Source organism: Cherax quadricarinatus, chromosome 12 (genome assembly GCF_038502225.1).
Source record: "Cherax quadricarinatus isolate ZL_2023a chromosome 12, ASM3850222v1, whole genome shotgun sequence".
Taxonomy (NCBI): domain Eukaryota; kingdom Metazoa; phylum Arthropoda; class Malacostraca; order Decapoda; family Parastacidae; genus Cherax; species Cherax quadricarinatus.
The window spans coordinates 24085847-24109135 of NC_091303.1; the positions used below are offsets into that span (position 1 = coordinate 24085847).

The following is a 23289-nucleotide window of genomic DNA, read 5'->3' on the forward strand; positions in this document are numbered from 1 at the left end:
ACGCTGTTGCCATCCCCCCTACTTTAGTACAGTCCATTACTGTCCCAATCTTTACTCATCCTCCTCCTTCTGTCTCCAATATTGTTTCCCATACAACATCTTTGAATTCAGAAACACTTGAAGCTATTTCAGAATACTATATTGCAGAGACTAAAACTTCAATGGACACTGATCCACCTCCTGTTCCTTCTTCTCCCTCTCCTCCATCTCCACAATTCCATTCTTCGCAATGCTCTGTTACTTCGCTACTTGAACGTTTTCCGTTGCCACTGCACATAGACTTTTCTAACCCCTCTAGTCCGTAGGTGCCCTCACCTGCGGATTCCTGGTACTTTCCGCATTGCCAATCATGGCCTATTTACAGTGGAATATCCGTGGCCTCAGAGGTAATCAGGGTGAGCTTCAGATGTTGCTTTCCTGGTTTTCCCTTGCTGGTGTTTGCTTACAAGAACCAAAATTACACTCAGCTGTTTTCCAACCCATCTCAGGCTATAATTTATTGTATTCTTCGGATCCTTTTTCTGATGAGACCTTTAACCCTTTGGGGGGTTTCGGACGTACTAGTATGTCTTACGACCCAGGGTTTTTGACGTACTAGTACGCCTAAATTCTAGCTCCCTCAAATCTAGTGAGAGAAAGCTGGTAGGCCTACATATGTAAGAATGGGTATATGTGATCAGTGTGCGCAGTATAAAAAAAAATCCTGCAGCATACAGTGCGTAATGAGAAACAAAAAACTTTGACCGTGTTTTGGGATTAAAATAGCGACTTTGCACTGTATTTTCGTATGGTATTTATTGTTGTATTCTAGTTTTCTTGGTCTCATTTTATAGAATGGAAGACATATTACAGAAATTGAGATGATTTTGACTGGTTTTACAAGGAAAAGTACCTTGAAATTGAGCTCAAAGTAGCAGAAATGTTCGATTTTTACCAAAGTTCAAAAGTAAACAAATCATGCCAAGCGTCCAATACACATCAACTGGTGAGTCTAATATTCTTTCACAAGTGCGCTGATATTATTTATACCATTTCTACACTAATGTAGTAGTGTCAGCATAGTTGCTGATCCCTGTATTCCCTGTATTATATAGCATAGCATATTAGTATCCTCCATGTGCTTTAGACACGAGATCCCTCGTAAGCCTTTGGCTTTGTGTGACGTCATAGGCATACACATGGGCAGTGATCCCTTTGTCCCGCTCTCACTCAGCGGCAGACCTACAGGACGTGAACAGGCTTGGCACCGGGCTCCATCTCTCATCTCAGTCTGACAATACACCTACCATCCTACAAGTGTGTCTACCTTATCCTACGAAATCTCCATTCAAGAACCCTTTACGATAAATGGTGACAGCGGTGAGCCTGTAATTCTGACGATTACAGCGATTTCTGGAGATAAAGTTGTCGACCAGCAAGACGGCCATTTCGTGTGACCAGTAGGCCTATCGACTACCGAGGTTCACCCCATCCAGCTACCTCAAGCCAGCTACTCTACCAGCTTCTACATTATTCACTGGTCAGTCTCTTTGTATTAGTGTTTCCTGCTTTTTTGCATTACTCCCGAGGGGTTGACCCGAGTTTGCAAAATAAGCCAGCTTCCAGTCTGTGGTGGGGGAGTCAGAACACCCGAGCCCAGTCCAGCCTAGCCTACTCCATCCAATTATTTTGCCTGCCAAGCCAGCTTCCACCCCTGCTGTGCTCATCGTGTGAAGTTATCAAGCTATTCTGTGTGAAGGGTTAAGATAAGCCAGCTAGCAACTAACCCAGGTGTCTTACCCCAGTACTCAAGCAAGCCACATGAGTAGCCTTCATCGCTTGTGATTCAAGTTCCAAGCATTCTGAGTGCTCCTTGTCATCCTTGTGGTGTTGTAGTATTTCGTGGGTTTCTTCTAAGCCAGCCGGCTTAGAATTATCTTCGCGGCAGTGTGGGTTTTCTCAGTGAGGCTTACGACGTTCAACCCATAAGCCCAACCACTCACGATCACGTGTGTCGCACCATTGCCGGTCTCAGACGCCTTGCTCAGCCATTACCCACAAACCCAACTAAAGTCGGCCATTACAACTCATCTACCTCATCAGTGTTTTGGTGCACTGCTAAGGGTTGTAGCACCATATTTTAAGGACCACATAGGGGGTCAAGAGCTAGAGTGTGTTCGCGCCATCTTTATAAAGCCTCCTGTGTGTTGTCTCTCGCCGATTTAAGCGCAATTCTACGATCATCTGTGCAGAGGACAGCAGCAAGACGATATAAACAATCCATCAGTCTCATTTTTCAAGTGTTACAGCGATAATATTTTTTTTTAGAGACATTTGCGAGTGTTGAGACATTTCTTTTGTGTTCCCAGTGAATTTTTCTCTTAGTGACATTCAGTGACTCTTGATCAGACTCAGTGTTTATCATGTACTGATTGCATTAATTTCTTTTAATCTCCTTAATTCAGTGTTAATTTTCGTGCATTATTTTATATCTGTTGTGTTGTGTTTCTTTTTATACACACTTGAAGTAAGTACTTAGTGTTTCCTTTGTTGTGTGTGCAACATATGAGCAGTATAGAACTTGTGTTTAAACTTCAGAATTCCAGTGAATTAACTCAGTAAATTTTTCACCTCATATTCTGCATCACAACTCAGTGTTGTCTGTTATTTTTTTTTCTTCCCAGCATTTGTGTAATTCTATTTTTGTTCCCTGTGTGTTGAACATTCTTGTGTTCATATTCCTTTATTCAGCCAGTGTTTAATTTGTCTTATTTCCACAGACAATAGTGCCATTTTTAAAGCTCCAGCAAGAAATCTGTTTACAAAATTTTTTAAAACATCAAGTTTCATTGCAAGAAAATTCTAGTATTGTGTGTATGTTGATGTGTTCTGCATCACTGTAAGTGTTCAACCCTCTGTTTTGTTATGTATTTTTTGCACCTATTATTTTTTTCATGTTTTATTGAACAAATTCACTCTTAGTGCAATTTTTAAATTCTCCTTCTAAAGTAAATTGTTCTTTTGCTTGTTGTTTAAGTGCAGTTAAGAGTTAAAGTGTTCATTCCTTGATATATTTCTTTTCTTGTGTGTTATAATTTTTATTATTGCACATAGACTCATTTTGCAATAATTCTTGTGCAAATATTGTGTTGCTATTAAAGTTTTTCTTGCAGGAAATTTTATGCAGTGTTGTGCAATACAGTTTATTACAGTGCAGTTTCTTATGCTCTGTTCTGTGCATAGTATTTTATTCTGTCTGTCATTTTATTTTTTTTAATTTCAGTGAATTGTGTGTTTGTTTTAATTTTTGCACAAGTTTATTGAGTCCATTCTATTATTTTATTGTGTATTTTCCTTGTTGCATTGAAAGTAAAGACAACTCACTGTGCCATTTATTCAATTTAAAGTAAAAGTTGAGCATATTAGATTTGAGCAAAGTACAAGTTCTCTTGATTTTCAGTGTTTGTTAAGTTGCATATTATTCTTGTGTGAGTTCTTTGCTTACTGTGTAACTTGTCAATTTTTAATTACTTATGCAGAATAGTTAAGCATTTTTTTTTCCATTTAAGCTTACTGTGTCATTCTCTCCATTTTTCTTGACTTATGCCCTTCAGTATTTTCACTGAGAAGATGTCCCAGTCACTTTTGAACGTTCACTTAGTGTATCATTCCAGTCAAAGTCAATATGAATCAGTCCACAGTACCAACATTCCCTTACTGACTGAAAGACAATACCTAGCCCTTGAGCAATGTGTTTGTTCTCACAGCTTGTATCTGAGATTTGTTAAAGTGCTGCGAAATGTGAAGTTCAGATTAAGTTCTTATAGATCCGTGAATTACTTATTAACGTAGCCGAGCGGTCAGGCACTAGTAATTCTGTCATTCCCGTCTGTGTTCCACCTATACCTTCAGACTTGCAGGATAGTGTTCCGTTGCCTCAAGTGTCCGGGGACACTCAGACTGCCTTGAGTGCACAGCCTATCCCTGCAATGACTGCTAGTTCGAGTAGTAGTTTCTCCACAGGGGATGCCTTGTCAGAAAACGATTACTTGCAACTAGTAATGCCATCTCTTGTTGATGTGACATGCTGTCTGCAGAAAGACGTCTCTGTTACAGCTAGTGTTCTCACTAGAGTGTCTGTTGTTGTTCCTAATGTTCCAGATGGTGATCCCATCCTAGTTGACAGTAATCAGTGCATCGTAAGAAGTTATTTCTCGAATAACTTTCACATATTAACGTAAGTGTAGTTTCTTTATAGCTGATACCTCGTGTCACTGTGTGCGACTCAGATTGAATATCAGCATTGTTCACCGTGTTCATTTCTTTTCTCCTGTGCTTGCAGTTGAGATAGTAGATTCGTTCTCCCTTGCTCATATTGCGTGTTATAGCGTTAATTTTTCAACCGGGGGGAGTCATCCACTCCACCGAGTTTGTTCTTTCCTCCAGTAAGGAAGAACTGTTACCTTTATTCCAGAACAAACAGCCTACTGGAAGGTTAGCCAGATGGTCCCTGACTATCCAAGAGTTCAATCCCACTTTTGAACATTTACCTGGCAAGTCAAATGTAGTCGCAGATGCTTTATCGCGACACGTTAGTGTAGTTACTGCAGATCCTCCATTTACTGTCGAGGATGTCAAAACTGCACAAAGACTAGATCCCTTGTGTTCTGGTGTGATTCGATTCCTGCTCCAGGAAGATCTTATTCTTACTGTGAAGCCACCAGCATCCATTAGTGACTTTGTAATGAGCCAAGAATTACTGTATCGAATAGTCGAGTTGAGTACTCCTAGCAGATGAATTAGTAATTCCACAGTCACTAGTGATTGTAGTTGTATCTTTTGTAAATACTCGTTCAGCTCTCTCTCAGTCAAGGCATGTGTTAGCCATTGCAGAGGAATTCGATCCTCCCAGAGATGATAACCATTCTGCATACGTAAACCTCACCCTCGCAGAATTGGGTTTAAGTGTAAACAGCCTGCATAATTAGATGTCCGAGATGAATGAAATTGTCAACTGTGTGTTTATTATTAGCTGATCAGTTTGTCAGAAATTTTCGTGTTCACGTTCCCTCCGTATTCTGAGAATTAACAGTCTAGATTTGAGTGCACCGAATCTGCCTTTCTGTTAAACACTTCTTTGTATATAATTATTCTTCCTCAGAATCCGTAGAGTGCATGAATACAGATCGATCGATCAATTCCATCCATATTGTATAATGATTTGTACTTATAGTTTGTAATGATTACGTTAACACCCATTACGTCAAAATCATGTTGTACCATCCATTAGTTCTAAGTTATATATGCATTTGTTATTGTATAGAATCAGCCCAGGTCCGCCTGCCTGTTCAGCCTATAGATAGTAGTGTATGTCGGGACGACATACGTAACATGACCGAGCTGTCAGCATAGTTGCTGATCCCTGTATTCCCTGTATTATATAGCATAGCATATTAGTATCCTCCATGTGCTTTAGACACGAGATCCCTCGTAAGCCTTTGGCTTTGTGTGACGTCATAGGCATACACATGGGCAGTGATCCCTTTGTCCCGCTCTCACTCAGCGGCAGACCTACAGGACGTGAACAGGCTTGGCACCGGGCTCCATCTCTCATCTCAGTCTGACAATACACCTACCATCCTACAAGTGTGTCTACCTTATCCTACGAAATCTCCATTCAAGAACCCTTTACGATAGTAGTCTGCATAACAGTAAACCTTATTTTTTTTTGTAAGAATAAAAATTCAAAGTGGAAAGCCAAAGAAATATAAGATGGGCCTGGGGATGTGACTAACGAACAGAGAACTTGTTATTTTAGTGCCAGGAATGTCTTTCTTGTTTATTCTGAACCCTATTTGGAAATTGGCATCTTTTGAAATTTGTGTGAAATTGGCAAAATTGATAAATTCTGACCACTTTATTGGATAGTTGAAATTGGTATATGGGTGGTTTCTTGTACTCATTCAATAGAAAAAAATGGAGTTCTAGCGAAATAGTTATGATTTTTGTGAACTAGTACACTGGAATTGGCCGAAAATAGGGCTCAAAGTGGGCAAAATCGCCGATGCGTAAACATCGTCGAGACTGCTAACTTTGCGAGAGCATAATTCCGTAAGTTTTCCATCAAATTTCATACTTTTGGTGTCATTATGATCGGGAAAAGATTCTCTATCTTTTCATAAGAAAAAATAATTTTTTTTTTTTAAATTTGGCTGACCCTGAGAACAAGTCTCTGAGAGGACCTGTCGACCCCCAAAGGGTTAAAGCAGTGTGTGATAAAGAAGGAAGGCCTGAAACAGAGTGTGTGCTTAGCACAGGCTGGTTCCACACCTTTAAGTTGCATAATAAGTTACATAACATTAAGTTTTCTGGTTAAAGTGCTTCAGCTGATCATACAGCAGCAAGTAATTTCCCTGTTGAATTGCAGGAAATTATTTCTGAGGGTGGCTATGAGCCACATCAAGTGTTTAATGCTGATAAGACAAGTGTTATTTGGAAAAAATGCCCAATTGAACTTATACCAGTCAGCAAGACAAGAGTGCACCAGGCTTCAAGACAGCAAAGGATTGCTTCACCTTGCTCCTTTGTGGTAATGCATCAGGTGATTTCAAGTGTAAGCCCATGGTTATTTACCACTCTAAGAATCCTCATGCTTTGAAAAGTGTAGATAAAAACACCTTACCAGTAATTTGAAGGTAAAATCAGTCAGCATGGATGACAGAGGAAATATTTATTGCCTGGTTTAAGCATCACTTTATTCCTGAAGTCAAGTTTTACCTGCACAGCAAGAACCTTGCATTCAAGGCTCTCTTCATTCTTGATAATTCCCATACTCATCCACAAGCTTTGCTGGATGTGACCCCACATATAAAAGTTATATTTTTACCACCAAATACATCTTTAATACAAGCACTGGATCGGGGAGTTATTAAGTCATTCAAGTGTAACTACACAAAAAAGGTTATGAAAAAGCTGGTTGCATCAATGGACTCTGGACTCTAACGTGGCAGTACCAAGTTTCTGGATAAATTTAACATTACAGATTCTATCAGTTATTCTAGAAGTGCACAGAATGAAGTGCCCCAATCAACATTAAATGCAGGCTGGGGAAAGTTATGGCCTTCTGTGGTTAATTCTTTCACTGGTTTTCCCTTGCTTGAGTCAGGTTCAGGAAACTGTTCAGCTGGCAAGGAGATTACCAGGTGATGGTTTTGAAGATATGAATGAGCTCTTAGAAGATGATGATGAAGACAGAAGTCCAGGGGAAATGTTGGCAGAGCTCGATGCACAGATACAAGGGAGGGAGTTAACAGAAGAAGATGAAGAACCTGAAGAAAAACAGTTAACACTGCAGCAGTTACGTGAGCAGTTCCATGCTGCTGCTAAACTAGCAGACTTTTTCACTGAAAAGGACCCTGACAAATCTAGAAGCAGTGCTTTGAAACAGGGTCTAGACCAGCTGATGATGCCTTACCATCAGCAGTATAATGTATTGTAGGGTAAAAAGAGCCCAGAGATCCATTACAGAATTTATGCACACTCCAATACAACCACTGACTTCAGTACCAGAACTTCTACCATCCACTTCTGTTGACAACCAACCATCCACCTCAGCCCAGTAGGGCCACACCCTCCATATCCACTCTCTCCTCAACCATCCACACACACCATTACCCACAATTTAAGGTAAGAAATACTATTATTTCTATTGCATTTGTAGTCTTAAGCAGTAATATATCATGACAATGAACTACAATTATATATTCTTTTATTTTTGTAAAATATGTTGGTCTAAAAAAAGTTGTTTGGCTTTTTGGGGACTCTTAGGAACGTAACCCTATTTTTCCCATAAGTTCTTCAGTTCATTTAACACGATTTTACCTAACATGGCATTTTCAGGAACGAAACTACCATGCTAAATGACGGTCTACTGTACTCAGTACTTAACTTTATCTACAAAGCTAACGAATCACTCTCCACTGCCTCAAAATATCACTGCTCACTGTGTTACTTCCCTAGCCACAGAACCTCATAACTAAATGCTCTAAGTACAATAAATTCTCATATTTTAACCTAATGCAAATGAATAAAAAATATTTTAAAAGATGTATAACCTATTGTATTATTAGTGCAACCTTATCAAACTATCTTTTGTATGTCTAGTGTTAAGTAATCAGTAATGTATTAAGTTTAGATTGCTTGTAATGCCAAGGCATGATAGTGGCTCTCTTTGCACTTCAAATCATTGTAAACCCTCACTGTAAACTACTTATGTAATTTTTTTTTTAACCCTTTGACTGTTTAAGCCGTATATATACGTCTTAAGCACCACTGTTTCTGACGTATTTATACGCATAAATTCTAGCGGCTTCAAATCAAGCAGGAGAAAGCTGGTAGGCCCACATGTGAGAGAATGGGTCTCCATGGTCAGTGTGCACCATATAAAAAAAATCGGGGAGCCAGTGGTGCATTGTGGGAATGCCATTTCAGTTGTCCTTTTTCAGCATGCTTAGCGGTAAGAAATATGTGACTCCCCAGCAAATCTGGGACTCTTCTCTTCCCAAGTGATGCTCTAATACAGATGGAAGTGTCAGTGAAGATCAATTTCATGATTTCGAGGAGTTTGAGACCAAAAGCAATTTTTTTATTCTTTTGCTACCTTAACTTGCATATTTTATCTTGTCAATTTAAATCTAGTTATACTCTAATTCTTGTAAACAACTTATATAACACCTTAGTGCAATTACAACTGAGAGTCTTGTGCCTTTTTTATATCATTAGATTAAACTCAGTTGTACTATAGCTCATTCTAGCTCAATACATAGTCAGTACCAAAGTCATTATATTAGACCATAGTGTAATTACTAGCGAGAGTCTGGTGCTATTTTTAATTTATATTTCTACATTATTAGATTAAACCTAGTTGTACTATTGCTCACTCTAGGTCAATACATAGACTATACCAAAGTCATTACATTAGACCTTAGTGCAATTACAAGTGAGAGTCTTGTGCTATTTTTAATTTGTATTTTTATATTATTAGTTTATACCTAGTTGTACTTTAGCTCATTCCAGCACAACACATAGACAACACCAACTTCATCATGTGTATTAGTGACTATACTCTACATGACCAAAATGCTATAGCTATATACTTGTCAAAACTTCCCACCACTACAGATATCAGTACTAAAACTCAACACACAACTCAGGATATAAATAACCATAATTTAAACCTAGAAGATGATTGATCACGTTGACCCTGATCTAAACCTACATAATCTGACACACAATCAAAACCTATTGGAAAGTAACTGCCTTTACTACACAGCATCACAAGCCAGCACTATCCTAAACAATGATAAAAGTCTATCAGTACTTAACTACAACATCAGGTCCTTAAGCAAACACTATGATGACCTCCTGGCACTCCTTGAATCACTCAAGACACCCTTCTCCTCCATTATTCTTACCGAGACCTGGCTAAAACAGGACACAATAGATATCTACCCTCTACCAGGATACACAGCAATCCACAACTGCAGACCATACCAAGTTGGGGGTGGTATTGCAATCTATTACTCTAACCAATTATCTTGTATCAGCACCAATTGCTTTAGTGATGAATATGGAGAATACATTTTTGCTAATTTTACTGTAAAAAACCTTAAGACGCCTATAACAATCGGTGCCATTTACCAGATACCCCACACTAACATCCCAAACTTCAGTGAGAAATTAACCCTTCATCGCGCAAGGGGTCCGAAAATTTGAAATTCGAACTGAACTCCCTATGGTGGATAGAGTAACTCAATACAAGGTCACTGATCCCATATAAATTGATTTCTGATGGTTAGTTTTCGAGCAATTGCCAATCTCCGAAGACCGAAAATATTAGGCCGCCCCCGACAAAGTGATTAAAAAATTCTATGTTGCAAACTTGCAATTGTTAATAAAACACACCAAAACAATTTTTTAAATTTAATATACAAACAGACAATATAAAAAACATAAATGGAACTTTTATCAAAACATTTTTTAATTGTTACAAAAATATAAAAAGGAAGCAAATATCAACAATGCCAAATTGCAAAGTGATGCAAGTTTCAATCCCTATATTCCTGAGATTCATTTGGAAGACCAATGATTCTATATTGCTAATTGGCAAGATGGAAGTCTGTGAAACAATTTCTATCAGTCTTTATGCACAGATTTACTTTGCATACACTACAGACGAATGACGATGTTACCGTTTTTTTCGAGGTGCTGCAATACTTGCAAGTAAACGGCCTTTGCCCTGCCATTGGGAAGTGCATTAGAGTAATGTCTTTCCTAACACTGTCATCAGGCATTTCTGTACGTGTTCCCCTCCCAGGTTTCACTATGCCAACACCATTGGAAGTACATGGTGAATTAGTTGGTGAAGGTCTTGGAGTTGTTCTTAGGCTGCTCCCTCTAAGGTTTTGTCCTTTAGACCTTGCAATTTCAGAGATAGAATTCCTGAAATACTTCAGTTGCATACACTTTTGCTTTATTGCTCGAGAATCACGGCAATAAAGCACCCATGCATTCACAACAGCAAGATCAATAATATAGGCAAATAGCCGCATGTACCAACGTTTTGATTTCATTGGTGTTTTGTAGAGATGCACCAACATGTTGCTTTTGTCAATACCTCCCATGTTTGCATTATAGTTCTTGATGACTGCAGGGCACGATATTTTCTCTTTCCTCTTTGTACCCTTGTTATATCTCTCAACAAGACTCATGGGCTCGACCCCAATATCAGTTGTCACTAAAGTCACAACTTTGGTGTCCTTCCATCGTACAACAAGGACACCATCATTGTTGTTGAAGCAAAAATTGCCCCTGACCACACTGTTTTTTTCCATTTGTTTGATAGGCACCAGATGTGGCTTACCACATCTATTGTCACGTACTGTTCCAGTGTATCTGCAGTTATACTTATCTCTTAGTAGCTTGACCAAAGGCATACTTGAAAAGAAATTGTCAGCATAGATTGCTGATGTGTTTGTCTTGTTCATAGTTTGTGCAAGTACCAGAACAATCTTTGTACTTATTGGAAGTTTAGATTCTTCCTGTGGCAGCTGTATGGGATGTGTGTCAAAAGTTGTTGTGCCTTGATACATGAGTATATCATGTATGAGTCCATCTTGACTTGCACGACAAAAAAGTTTGAAACCCCCACTTATCTGGTTTTGTTTTGATGTACTGCCTTAGGTTTCCAGCAGTTTTACCCTTGAAACCAACCATGACTTCATCAATAGATTGCTTGGGTGTAGCTGGAATTTTCAAGCAAGCATTAGTTAGTTCAGTGTAAAGAGGCCTTACTTTGTAGAATCTGTCATTATCCTTTTTTGTGTTGTCATTGAAATGAATATGACTTCTAAGGTACCTAAACCTCTTAGACGCCATGCTATCTGCAACCTGTTGGCTCCTAAAACCAGCTTTCCAATAGTCTTCGAGGGATGGTAGTGAATTAATACCCATGAACAACAAAATACCTATGAACCTCATGATCTCTTCAGAATCTGTTGAAAAAGTACTATTTACGTCTTGTTGCCTTGTATACAAATTTGTTTGATATGCTATGTTATCTATCATGGCTGGAGTAACGAACATACAAAAATACTCATATGGAGACCTAATTGCAAGAGGCTTTTCATGTTCATATGCCGGCAAAGGATCATTTTCAATGTCATCTACGGTCCACTCAGATGAAACTTGAAGAGCAATATTCTCATGGATCTCTTCCTCATCCGGGTATTCCTCAATCCTAAAAGTTTTCTTTTTCCTCATTACTTTCTGCTTTTTGGCTGGCCTTTCTTCCCTTTCTTCCTCCTCATCATCAGTTGACATCTCTGCATCCTGTGCATCCGGTGGCAAGTATTCATCACCACTATCCAGCAATTCTGGTTCGTCTACCTCTGGTTCTGAGTCACTGTCTTCAGAAACGCAGATATACCTCGACCTGCTGGTCGACTGCTCCCCATAAAACAGCCTCTCATGGAACTGGAAGGACAATAGAAACCTCCTGTATAAATCCAGACCACTACAGAGTTCATATATGCAATTGAAAATTTTTTATAAATATTTATTTGACTAAAATTGGACATTCCCGGAAACTCGCGCAATACCGAAATAATTCGGACTAAAATGCTTGCACTTTTTTCAACTGCATGCTACACTCATATTATGCTTCACACGGACTTTAGGTATATATCAAAATATGCCTAAACTATTCATGTAAGCACTAAACACAACAATCAGTACTTACCGACATTGTAGAATATATAATCCAAGAGTAGATTAGCAAGGGTGGAGGGAAAAATGCGCGTGTGTTCGAAGCCAAGCCGCTAGTGTTTATATTTTGATCTCTCAACCAATGGGAAGGCGGCAGAAGCGAACTGTACTTAGCTGAAGAGACTCAGGGAAGGCTTGTGATTGGTTGGAACTAAAGAACGGGAAGCTGGCCGCGCGGGGCGCGAAGTATGACACGCGCCAAAAACACGTAATCAATACCGAATTTTTTCGGCCCAACAGGATAAAGGGTTAAAGGCACTAATAACAAACAGACAAATGAATAAGCACCACCTTCTCTTAGCTGGAGACTTCAACATCAACCCTGGCTTACTAGATGCTCAGCCTGTAACTGATTTCATCAACAATGTGAACAACACACTTCTCATACCAACAATAACTAAACCAACCAGGCTCACTGAAACAAGTGGAACCATAATAGACCACATATGGACCAATATACTAGCCCCCCTTAAATCAGGGATAATCACAGATAGCACTACAGACCACTACCCTACCTTCCTCCTGACAAACATTAGTAAACCACCACTTGAATACAACAAAGTCTCATTTAGACTCCACGATGAGGCCTCAATAAGGAAGTTCACAGCTGACCTAGAGACTGTTGACTGGCCTACAGTCTCCAAGGCCAATGGTATTGACGACTGGACAGACATTTTTCTTAACAAACTACTTAGACTATACAACAAACATTGTCCTATAAAAACGAAACAGATCACAAACAAACGGCTTGGTTGCCCATGGCTAACCAGCACCATTCTGAAATCCATTGATAAGAAACACCAATATGAAAAGCAATATAGACAGGGCTTAATACACAAAGATATTCTTAAACACTATTCATCAGTCCTCACCAAAGTAATAAAGAAAGCCAAACAACTATACTACTCCAGTAGATTCACTGACACAAGAGGAGATATAAAAAAGACCTGGAAAACACTCTCTCAGATTCTAGGGACCCACAAACTGAAAAAAAAACAAGAATGTCCTAACTAAACCTAATGAAACACCACTACATCCCACCGACACAGCTAACAAGATAAACGACTTCTTCTCACCCATAGGTTCTAATCTCGCCAATAAAATCCCACGTACCAATGCCCATGCTGGGGACTACCTAGATGGGAATTTCCCAAATTCCTTCTATCTTGCTCCAACTGAGCCCACGGAAGTCACCGAGATTATAAAGTCACTTAAAAATAACTCAGGGAATCTGTCTCATGTCCCACCATTATTGTACAAGAGAGTGGCCCATGTCCTCTCGCATACTATCTCATTGCTTTTTAACAAGTCACTAGAAGCTAGCACCTTCCCGAAACTACTCAAGACGGCAAGGGTTACACCAATGCATAAAGGTGGTGACCCTACAGATTTAAACAACTATAGGCCAATATCAAACTTACCATTGCACAGGAGACTATATTCATTTATTTTATTATCACACCGGCCGATTCCCACCAAGGCAGGGTGGCCCGAAAAAGAAAAACTTTCACCATCATTCACTCCATCACTGTCTTGCCAGAAGGGTGCTTTACACTACAGTTTTTAAACTGCAACATTAACACCCCTCCTTCAGAGTGCAGGCACTGTACTTCCCATCTCCAGGACTCAAGTCCGGCCTGCCGGTTTCCCTGAATCCCTTCATAAATGTTACTTTGCTCACACTCCAACAGCACGTCAAGTATTAAAAACCATTTGTCTCCATTCACTCCTATCAAACACGCTCACGCATGCCTGCTGGAAGTCCAAGCCCCTCGCACACAAAACCTCCTTTACCCCCTCCCTCCAACCCTTCCTAGGCCGACCCCTACCCCGCCTTCCTTCCACTACAGACTGATACACTCTTGAAGTCATTCTGTTTCGCTCCATTCTCTCTACATGTCCGAACCACCTCAACAACCCTTCCTCAGCCCTCTGGACAACAGTTTTGGTAATCCCGCACCTCCTCCTAACTTCCAAACTACGAATTCTCTGCATTATATTCACACCACACATTGCCCTCAGACATGACATCTCCACTGCCTCCAGCCTTCTCCTCGCTGCAACATTCATCACCCACGCTTCACACCCATATAAGAGCGTTGGTAAAACTATACTCTCATACATTCCCCTCTTTGCCTCCAAGGACAAAGTTCTTTGTCTCCACAGACTCCTAAGTGCACCACTCACTCTTTTTCCCTCATCAATTCTATGATTCACCTCATCTTTCATAGACCCATCCGCTGACACGTCCACTCCCAAATATCTGAATACGTTCACCTCCTCCATACTCTCTCCCTCCAATCTGATATTCAATCTTTCATCACCTAATCTTTTTGTTATCCTCATAACCTTACTCTTTCCTGTATTCACCTTTAATTTTCTTCTTTTGCACACCCTACCAAATTCATCCACCAATCTCTGCAACTTCTCTTCAGAATCTCCCAAGAGCACAGTGTCATCAGCAAAGAGCAGCTGTGACAACTCCCACTTTGTGTGTGATTCTTTATCTTTTAACTCCACGCCTCTTGCCAAGACCCTAGCATTTACTTCTCTTACAACCCCATCTATAAATATATTAAACAACCACGGTGACATCACACATCCTTGTCTAAGGCCTACTTTTACTGGGAAAAAATTTCCCTCTTTCCTACATACTCTAACTTGAGCCTCACTATCCTCGTAAAAACTCTTCACTGCTTTCAGTAACCTACCTCCTACACCATACACTTGCAACATCTGCCACATTGCCCCCCTATCCACCCTGTCATACGCCTTTTCCAAATCCATAAATGCCACAAAGACCTCTTTAGCCTTATCTAAATACTGTTCACTTATATGTTTCACTGTAAACACCTGGTCCACACACCCCCTACCTTTCCTAAAGCCTCCTTGTTCATCTGCTATCCTATTCTCCGTCTAACTCTTAATTCTTTCAATTATAACTCTACCATACACTTTACCAGGTACACTCAACAGACTTATCCCCCTATAATTTTTGCACTCTCTTTTATCCCCTTTGCCTTTATACAAAGGAACTATGCATGCTCTCTGCCAATCCCTAGGTACCTTACCCTCTTCCATACATTTATTAAATAATTGCACCAACCACTCCAAAACTATATCCCCACCTGCTTTTAACATTTCTATCTTTATCCCATCAATCCCGGCTGCCTTACCCCCTTTCATTTTACCTACTGCCTCACGAACTTCCCCCACACTCACAACTGGCTCTTCCTCACTCCTACAAGATGTTATTCCTCCTTGCCCTATACACGAAATCACAGCTTCCCTATCTTCATCAACATTTAACAATTCCTCAAAATATTCCTTCCATCTTCCCAATACCTCTAACTCTCCATTTAATAACTCTCCTCTCCTATTTTTAACTGACAAATCCATTTGTTCTCTAGGCTTCCTTAACTTGTTAATCTCACTCCAAAACTTTTTCTTATTTTCAACAAAATTTGTTGATAACATCTCACCCACTCTCTCATTTGCTCTCTTTTTACATTGCTTCACCACTCTCTTAACTTCTCTCTTTTTCTCCATATACTCTTCCCTCCTTGCATCACTTCTACTTTGTAAAAACTTCTCATATGCTAACTTTTTCTCCCTTACTACTCTCTTTACATCATCATTCCACCAATCGCTCCTCTTCCCTCCTGCACCCACTTTCCTGTAACCACAAACTTCTGCTGAACACTCTAACACTACATTTTTAAACCTACCCCATACCTCTTCGACCCCATTGCCTATGCTCTCATTAGCCCATCTATCCTCCAATAGCTGTTTATATCTTACCCTAACTGCCTCCTCTTTTAGTTTATAAACCTTCACCTCTCTCTTCCCTGATGCTTCTATTCTCCTTGTATCCCATCTACCTTTTACTCTCAGTGTAGCTACAACTAGAAAGTGATCTGATATATCTGTGGCCTCTCTATAAACATGTACATCCTGAAGTCTACTCAACAGTCTTTTATCTACCAATACATAATCCAACAAACTACTGTCATTTATTACTACTATTCATTTATAACGTCACAAAACATACTCAACCCCTGCCAATTTGGATTCAGGAAAAATAAAAGCACTAACGATGCAATTATAAAAATGCTAGATCTGCTTTACACAGCATTGGAAAATAAGGAATATCCACTAGGAATTTTTATTGACCTAAGAAAAGCTTTTGACACAGTAGACCACGGCATCCTACTCCACAAACTTGACCATTATGGTATAAGAGGCCATGCGCTTGCATATTTCAAATCTTACCTTACTAATAGGTATCAGTATGTCACCATTAAAGACACAGCATCAACAACACAGCCACTTGATACTGGAGTTCCGCAGGGAAGTGTCCTTGGTCCCCTGCTCTTCCTCATATACATCAATGATCTTCCAAACGTATCTCGACACCTGAACCCCATTCTCTTTGCTGACGACACGACTTATGTCATCTCTCACCCTAATCTTGCAACCCTCAACACCATTGTTAATGAGGAGCTGATCAAAATATCGACTTGGATGACAGCCAATAAACTTACGCTTAACGTTGACAAAACCTACTACATTATGTTTGGTAGCAGAGCAGGAGATGCGCAAATTAGCATTAAGATCGACAACACTCTAATTACCAGGCATAATGAGGGCAAATTCCTAGGCCTATACCTCGACAACAACCTGAACTTCAGCACCCATATCCAGCACATAACGAAAAAAGTATCCAAAACGGTTGGGATCCTCTCCAAGATACGATACTACGTGCCGCAAACTGCCCTTCTCACACTATACCATTCACTTATATATCCATACCTCACCTATGCTATCTGTGCTTGGGGTTCAACTGCAGCAACACACCTAAATCCAATAATAACCCAACAAAAAGCCGCAGTAAGAATAATCACTAAATCCCATCCCTGGCAACACTCCCCCCCACTCTTCATAGATCTAAACTTACTCCCTGTTCAGTACATCCACACTTACTACTGTGCAATCTACATCTACAGGACCTTAAATTCCAATATTAACCTTGACCTAAAACGCTTTCTTGATAGTTGTAACAGAACCCACAGGCACAACAGCAGACACAAACATCTCTATGACATTCCCCGTGTCCGACTAAACCTTTACAAAAATTCAATGTATGTCAAAGGCCCTAAAATCTGGAACACCCTACCTGAAAATTCCAAAACTGCAGACACATTCATCACCTTCAAAACTACCATCAGAAAACATCTTATCTCCCTGATACACCCTGTCAACTAATAATACGAATACCACCTGGTGGTTCACACTTACACTCACTCACCCATTTGACCATAAACAGAAATATCAATCTCAATCTCAAAATAATGAATCTTAACTAGTCAAAAGTTGGCCTGTGATACTCCAATACTGAAACTATGTATAGTGCCAAAACAAAAGCATTCACATTGCTAAACTCACAACTAGTATTTAGTCACTCAGCCATAATACCAAGTTATCTCATAATTCTGTAACATTTTAAACCTAAGATTTAATATAAGTCTGCTCGAAATGCCTAGCCATGCTAGGTGTTCTAGTGGTACACTCTGTAATTATTATTTTACTACATGTAAACCACACAATAACCAAATTCTGTAAACTCAGCATTGTAATACTTATAGAGAATAAAGTTTGAGTTGAATTGAATTGAATTGAATTGAGGAGGAAGAAGAGGAGGAGGAGGGAAAGGAAGAGGAAGAGGAGGAGGAGGAGGAGGAGGAGGAGGAGAAGAGGAGGAGGAAGAAGAGGAAGAGGAAGAGGAGGAGGAAGAGGAAGAGGAGGAGGAAGAGGAAGAGGAGAAGAGGAGGACGAGGAGGAAGAAGAAGCAGAAGAACAAGAAGAAGAAGAAGATGTAATAATATTGTTCCCTTGAAGCAAGAAAAAAAAAAGTCCACCCCATGACAGTGACAAGATAAGGTGAGATAACATCTGATAAGAGCTGACGTTTGATGAGCGTAAACGAGGGTGGAGGGAGGGTGCAGCTGATAAGAAAAGATTAGATGACCATCACCCTCCCTTTGTTTTTGCTGGTACACAAACATTTCTGTCTGTCTGCCAAGCTCCCTGTCTATCCGTCTAGGATAGAGGAGGAGGAGGAGGAGGAGGAGGAAGGAGGAGGAGAAAGGAGGAGGAGGAGGAGGAGGGAGGAGGAGAAGGGAGGAGGAGGGAGGAGGAGGAATGAGGAGGAGGAGGAATGAGGAGGAGGAGGAATGAGGAGGAGGAGGAATGAGGAGGAGGAGGAATGAGGAGGAGGAGGAATGAGGAGGAGGAGGAATGAGGAGGAGGAGGAATGAGGAGGAGGAGGAATGAGGAGGAGGAGGAGGAGGAGGAGGAGGAGGAGGAGGAGGAGGAGGAGGAGGAGGAGGAGGAGGAGGAGGAGGAGGAGGGAGGAGGAGGAGGGAGGAGGAGGAGGAGGAGGAGGAGGAGGAGGAGGAGGAGGAGGAGGAGGAGGAGGAGGAGGAGAAGAAGAAGAAGAAGAAGAAGAAGAAGAAGAAGAAGAAGAAGAAGAAGAAGAAGAAGAAGAAGAAGAAGAAGAAGAAGAAGAAGAAGAAGAAGAAGAAGAAGAAGAAGAAAGAAGAAGAAGGAAGAAGAAGAAGAAGGAGGAAGAAGAAGAAGGAGGAAGAAGAAGAAGAAAGAGGAGGAAGAAGAAAGAGGGGGAAGAAGAAAGAGGAGGAAGAAGAAGAAAGAGGAGGAAGAAGAAGAAAGAGGAGGAAGAAGAAGGAGGAGGAGGAGGAGGAAGAAGAAGAAGGAGGAGGAGGAAGAAGGAGGAGGAGGAGGAAGAAGGAGGAGGAAGAAAAAGAAGGAGGAGGAAGAAGAAGGAAGAAGAAGAAGGAGGAGGAAGAAGAAGGAGGAGGAGGAAGGAGGAGGAGGAGGAAGAAGAAGAAGAAGGAGGAGGAAGAAGAAGGAGGAAGAAGAAGAAGGAAGAAGAAGAAGGAGGAGGAAGAAGAAGGAAGAAGAAGAATATGTTCCCTTGAAGCATGGAAAACAGTTCATCTATGACAGTGACAAGATAAGGGGAGATAACATCTTATAAGAGCTGATGTTTGATGAGTGTAAAGGAGGGTGGAGGGAGGGTGCAGCTGATAAGAAAAGATTAGATGACCATCCCCCTCCCTCTGTTTTTGTGGGTACACAAACATTTCTGTCTGTCTATTTGTCTGTCAAGCTCCCTGTCTATCTGTCTAGCTCTCTGTCTCAGAGAGAGCCACAAGACTGCGTCATCACATTTACTCACATCTTCAAGCACAGTATAGCACTTTGTCTGGATTTCTTGGGTTATCCTAGGTAATTTACACTATGTATACTTGTATTTATGTGTACCTGTGAGACAGAGATAGACAGACAGATAGAAAGGGAGACAGATTGAAAGAGATAGAATGAGGGAGAAAGATAATTATATAGAATGGAGGGGAAGCAGCAACCAACCCCAGAGTTTTGACAGGTGGGAGGGGGAGTGAGTAATGAGACAATATGTCATTTTGACAGCTGCCAACTCCTGACTCAAAACAATTATAAGCCACACACTCGCACACAAGACAAGCTTGCTGAATGGAGATAATAGCAGTTATATGAAAGTATCTAGTGACTATATATGTGTATATATATATATTATAGAAACCAGAAGCAAGAAGGGAAGGCAGGAATAAAGGAAGGACAGATGAAGGAATGTAGGAAGAGAGGTAGGAAAGGAATGCAGGAAAGGAATCAAGGAAAGGAATGAAGGAAAGGAATGCAGGAAAGTAGGAAGGAAGGAATGGTGACACAACCATTTACCTAGGATAACTAGATAACACAACTGCCTGCTAATACTTTGAAGAAAACTGCTCAGACGAGGTGTTTTGTCTTTGCACATAAAAAAAAAGTCCACAAAAATGCACACACACTGGTTTTATGTGTGAGGAGTGTAAAACACCATTGTGTATGAAAACATGTTTCAAAGAGTTCCACAAGCTGCAGAACTTCTAGGAATATGTTCGGTGACTGTACATTGGTATATATATTATAGAACAATAGTAATGAACATTTTTTTGTATTGTTTGTTTTTGTAAACAAGTTTTGTAAACAATATATTGATAATTATGTTTGTGTGCTTATTGTGTTGTATACAACGAGTGTATATATGTACATTTGAACATGATACAGAGAAGTACAAGGAATACAATTTTTAAAGTGCAGCATGTCAAAGCCCCTTGTATGCAGAGCATTATGGGCAGGCTTAAAATTAACTTAAGATTAACTAAGCAATGATATATTCAGTGGTACAAAAATTATTGTAAAACAAATAACAATTTAGTACAAATGAGTATTACAAAGACAGGTCATATGGTCATTTACTGTGTTGCTGTGTAATCAGTAGAATGGAGTATTCTGTTAGGTAATGAAGTTAAATAGTAACAAAGTTTGATTGGGTCACAGGTTGATATTTATGAGATACAATAATGAGATACATATATGAGATACAATTTATGAGATACAATTATTCAGTATTTATTTAGTTGTGGGTGATTAAGTGATTTTTGAGAAGAGACTTGAATTTATAAACAGTGTTTCTTTTATATTCACAGGTAATGAATTCCAGTGGCAGTGGTGGAGTCTGTGGTATTTAATAACATACATGTTATTAACATACATGTTATTAAATAACATACGTTATTAAAGCATAACATGTATATATTTAGTACAATTAATGATGTTTTCATGTATTTTATGATTATTCATGGTTCAACAAGTTAAGGAAGCAGTATTGTAATATATTTCCCTACAATATATTGGGGCACCAAACATTCACGGTTTTTCAACATTCGCGAGGCTCTTGATCCCCTAACTCTCGCGAATGTTGAGGGAGACCTGTATAAAAATAACCGGTTTCTCTGAATCCCTTCACTAAATATTACCCTGCTCACACTCCAACAGGTCATCAGGTCCCAAATACCATTCGTTTCCATTCACTCCTATCGAACATGCTCACGCACGCCTGCTGGAAGTCCAAGCCCCTCACCCACAAAACCTCCCTTACCCCTTCCTTCCAACCTTTTCGAGGATGACCCCTAACCCGCCTTCCTTCCCCTACAGATTTAAATGCTCTCCATGTCATTCTACTTTGATCCATTCTCTCTAAATGACCAAACCACCTCAGCAACCCCTCTTCAGCCCTCTGACTAATACTTTTATTAACTCCACACCTCCTAATTTCCACACTCCGAAATTTCTGCATAATATTTACACCACACATTGCCCTTAGACAGGACATCTCCACTGCCTCCAACCGTCTCCTCGCTGCTACATTCACAACCCAAGCTTCACACCCATATAAGAGTGTTGGTACTACTATACTTTCATACATTCCCTTCTTTGCCTCCATAGATAATGTTTTTTGTCTCCACATATATCTCAATGCACCACTCACCTTTTTTTGCTCATCATGTAAATATATGTAAATATACTTCCTAAAATATGCCAACCACATTGTAAACTTGCAAGGAAATAAAGGAATTTGAATGTAAAAGGTCAGAAAATGGGAGAGAAACAGATAGAGTAATTAACCAGATCCAAGGTTGTTATTGAACGATGGGTGATCCATCCAACCCCGAGTGTAATCCAATACTGAGAATGGCTATTAACAAAAGAGGTACAGAAGATGGAAAGAGATAAAACTGAAGAAAAAGTACATAGAGAAATCTTACAAACATGAACTAGTAAATACAGATATTTTCAAGGGTTGCTTTTCCGTCATTCATTGAGATCCAAACACAGAAAAACACAGTTAACATAATTTTTTAACATTTACAGTATCAGACAACTTAAATGCAGCATGTACATTTACAGTAAGTTAACAAAGCAGCTATATTTTAAGTTTTAATTATAGAGAAAAAAAGAAATTCTTACACTATACAGTTGGGCTCATTCCTGCTTTTGACCATAACTCCAGACTGCCATTTCTCCTTCTTCTTAGTAGGGAAAGTTGTTTTCACATGTTTGTAACCTGCATGAGTAGGCCGAATTTCACACCACGGAGAGTCTGTTTCAATCATCAGGCGCTCTGGTGGGACAGATGCTGCTACTACCAGGTTATCTTCAGTCTTCAAAGAGCTGTTGACAACGTTAAGCCATAATGGCTATTTTTTATAGAAATCCTGTATATGAGTTTAAACAAGTTCAAATATGCAATGGAAATAAAGATACTGGTAGCAAAGAATCCTTTGATTACAATGTTTTGCCTAAGGCTGGGCTATATCATGTTACTAATTTGCCTTATAAGGCAAATGAGCACCATGAGGTCAGGCTTGGAGAAAGACATTATATATCATATTCTAAATAGTATACAATATTGACAATTTGACGAGTACAACACAACTGCAAAACTAGGTGTCATTATTGACAAAAGCTGAGAGTAGTAAATTTTGTCCTAGATATAAACAAATGGGTTTATGCGGTGAGTGTGCACAGTATAAAAAAAAAAAACCTGCCCCACTCAGTGCATGATGGGAAAAGCAAAACCATCAAATGACACACCCTTTTCTACTCAATAAATCATGGGCAGAGCAGTTGTGTATTTCTCCAAAAATTACCTCCATTATGTTTTCGAACCTATCTACAATACCTTCAGAAAAAGATTCTCTACCATTTCTGAAATTTATTTTTTAAATGTGGATACTGAGCACTTCAGATAATGAATGGGTTAAAGTCCAGCACTGGTTATAACAAGTATACAGACACAAGCATACTGGCGTATTTCTACTTGTTGGCTTTTACCATTGCCTACCTTAAATATGCAATACCAGTTCTGGTATTGCATTGCTTTATCAAACAAGGTACAGTTGAGCTCCCCTATCCTATGTGTGTTTATTCTAGATATATGTTTATTCTGATATAAATCTACAAGTGAATCACAACTCGAATGATCTTCCAAATGAAAACATCCCCAATTCATTTTTTTTTTATTTTTATTTAGTAATTTAAGCA

The 23289-nt window shown here is 39.7% G+C and overlaps 1 protein-coding gene across 7 annotated transcripts in view; it reads right to left on the reverse strand.

The window, feature by feature from the left end:
• LOC128686617 (deoxyribonuclease TATDN1) overlaps window positions 1–23289 on the reverse strand; it is a 192546-nt gene that overhangs the window by 23025 nt on the left and 146232 nt on the right. For 5 of the 7 annotated variants that reach the window (XM_070084275.1, XM_070084276.1, XM_070084274.1 and 2 more), the window contains one exon: window positions 22213–22416. The exons of 1 other annotated variant lie outside the window; for it this stretch is intronic. In XM_070084275.1, coding sequence (XP_069940376.1) covers window positions 22213–22416 — 204 coding nt within the window. Of the gene's footprint in view, window positions 1–7061; window positions 7308–22212; window positions 22417–23289 lie in introns of those variants that run through there. One more of the 7 variants, XM_070084272.1, reaches the window with a different exon arrangement.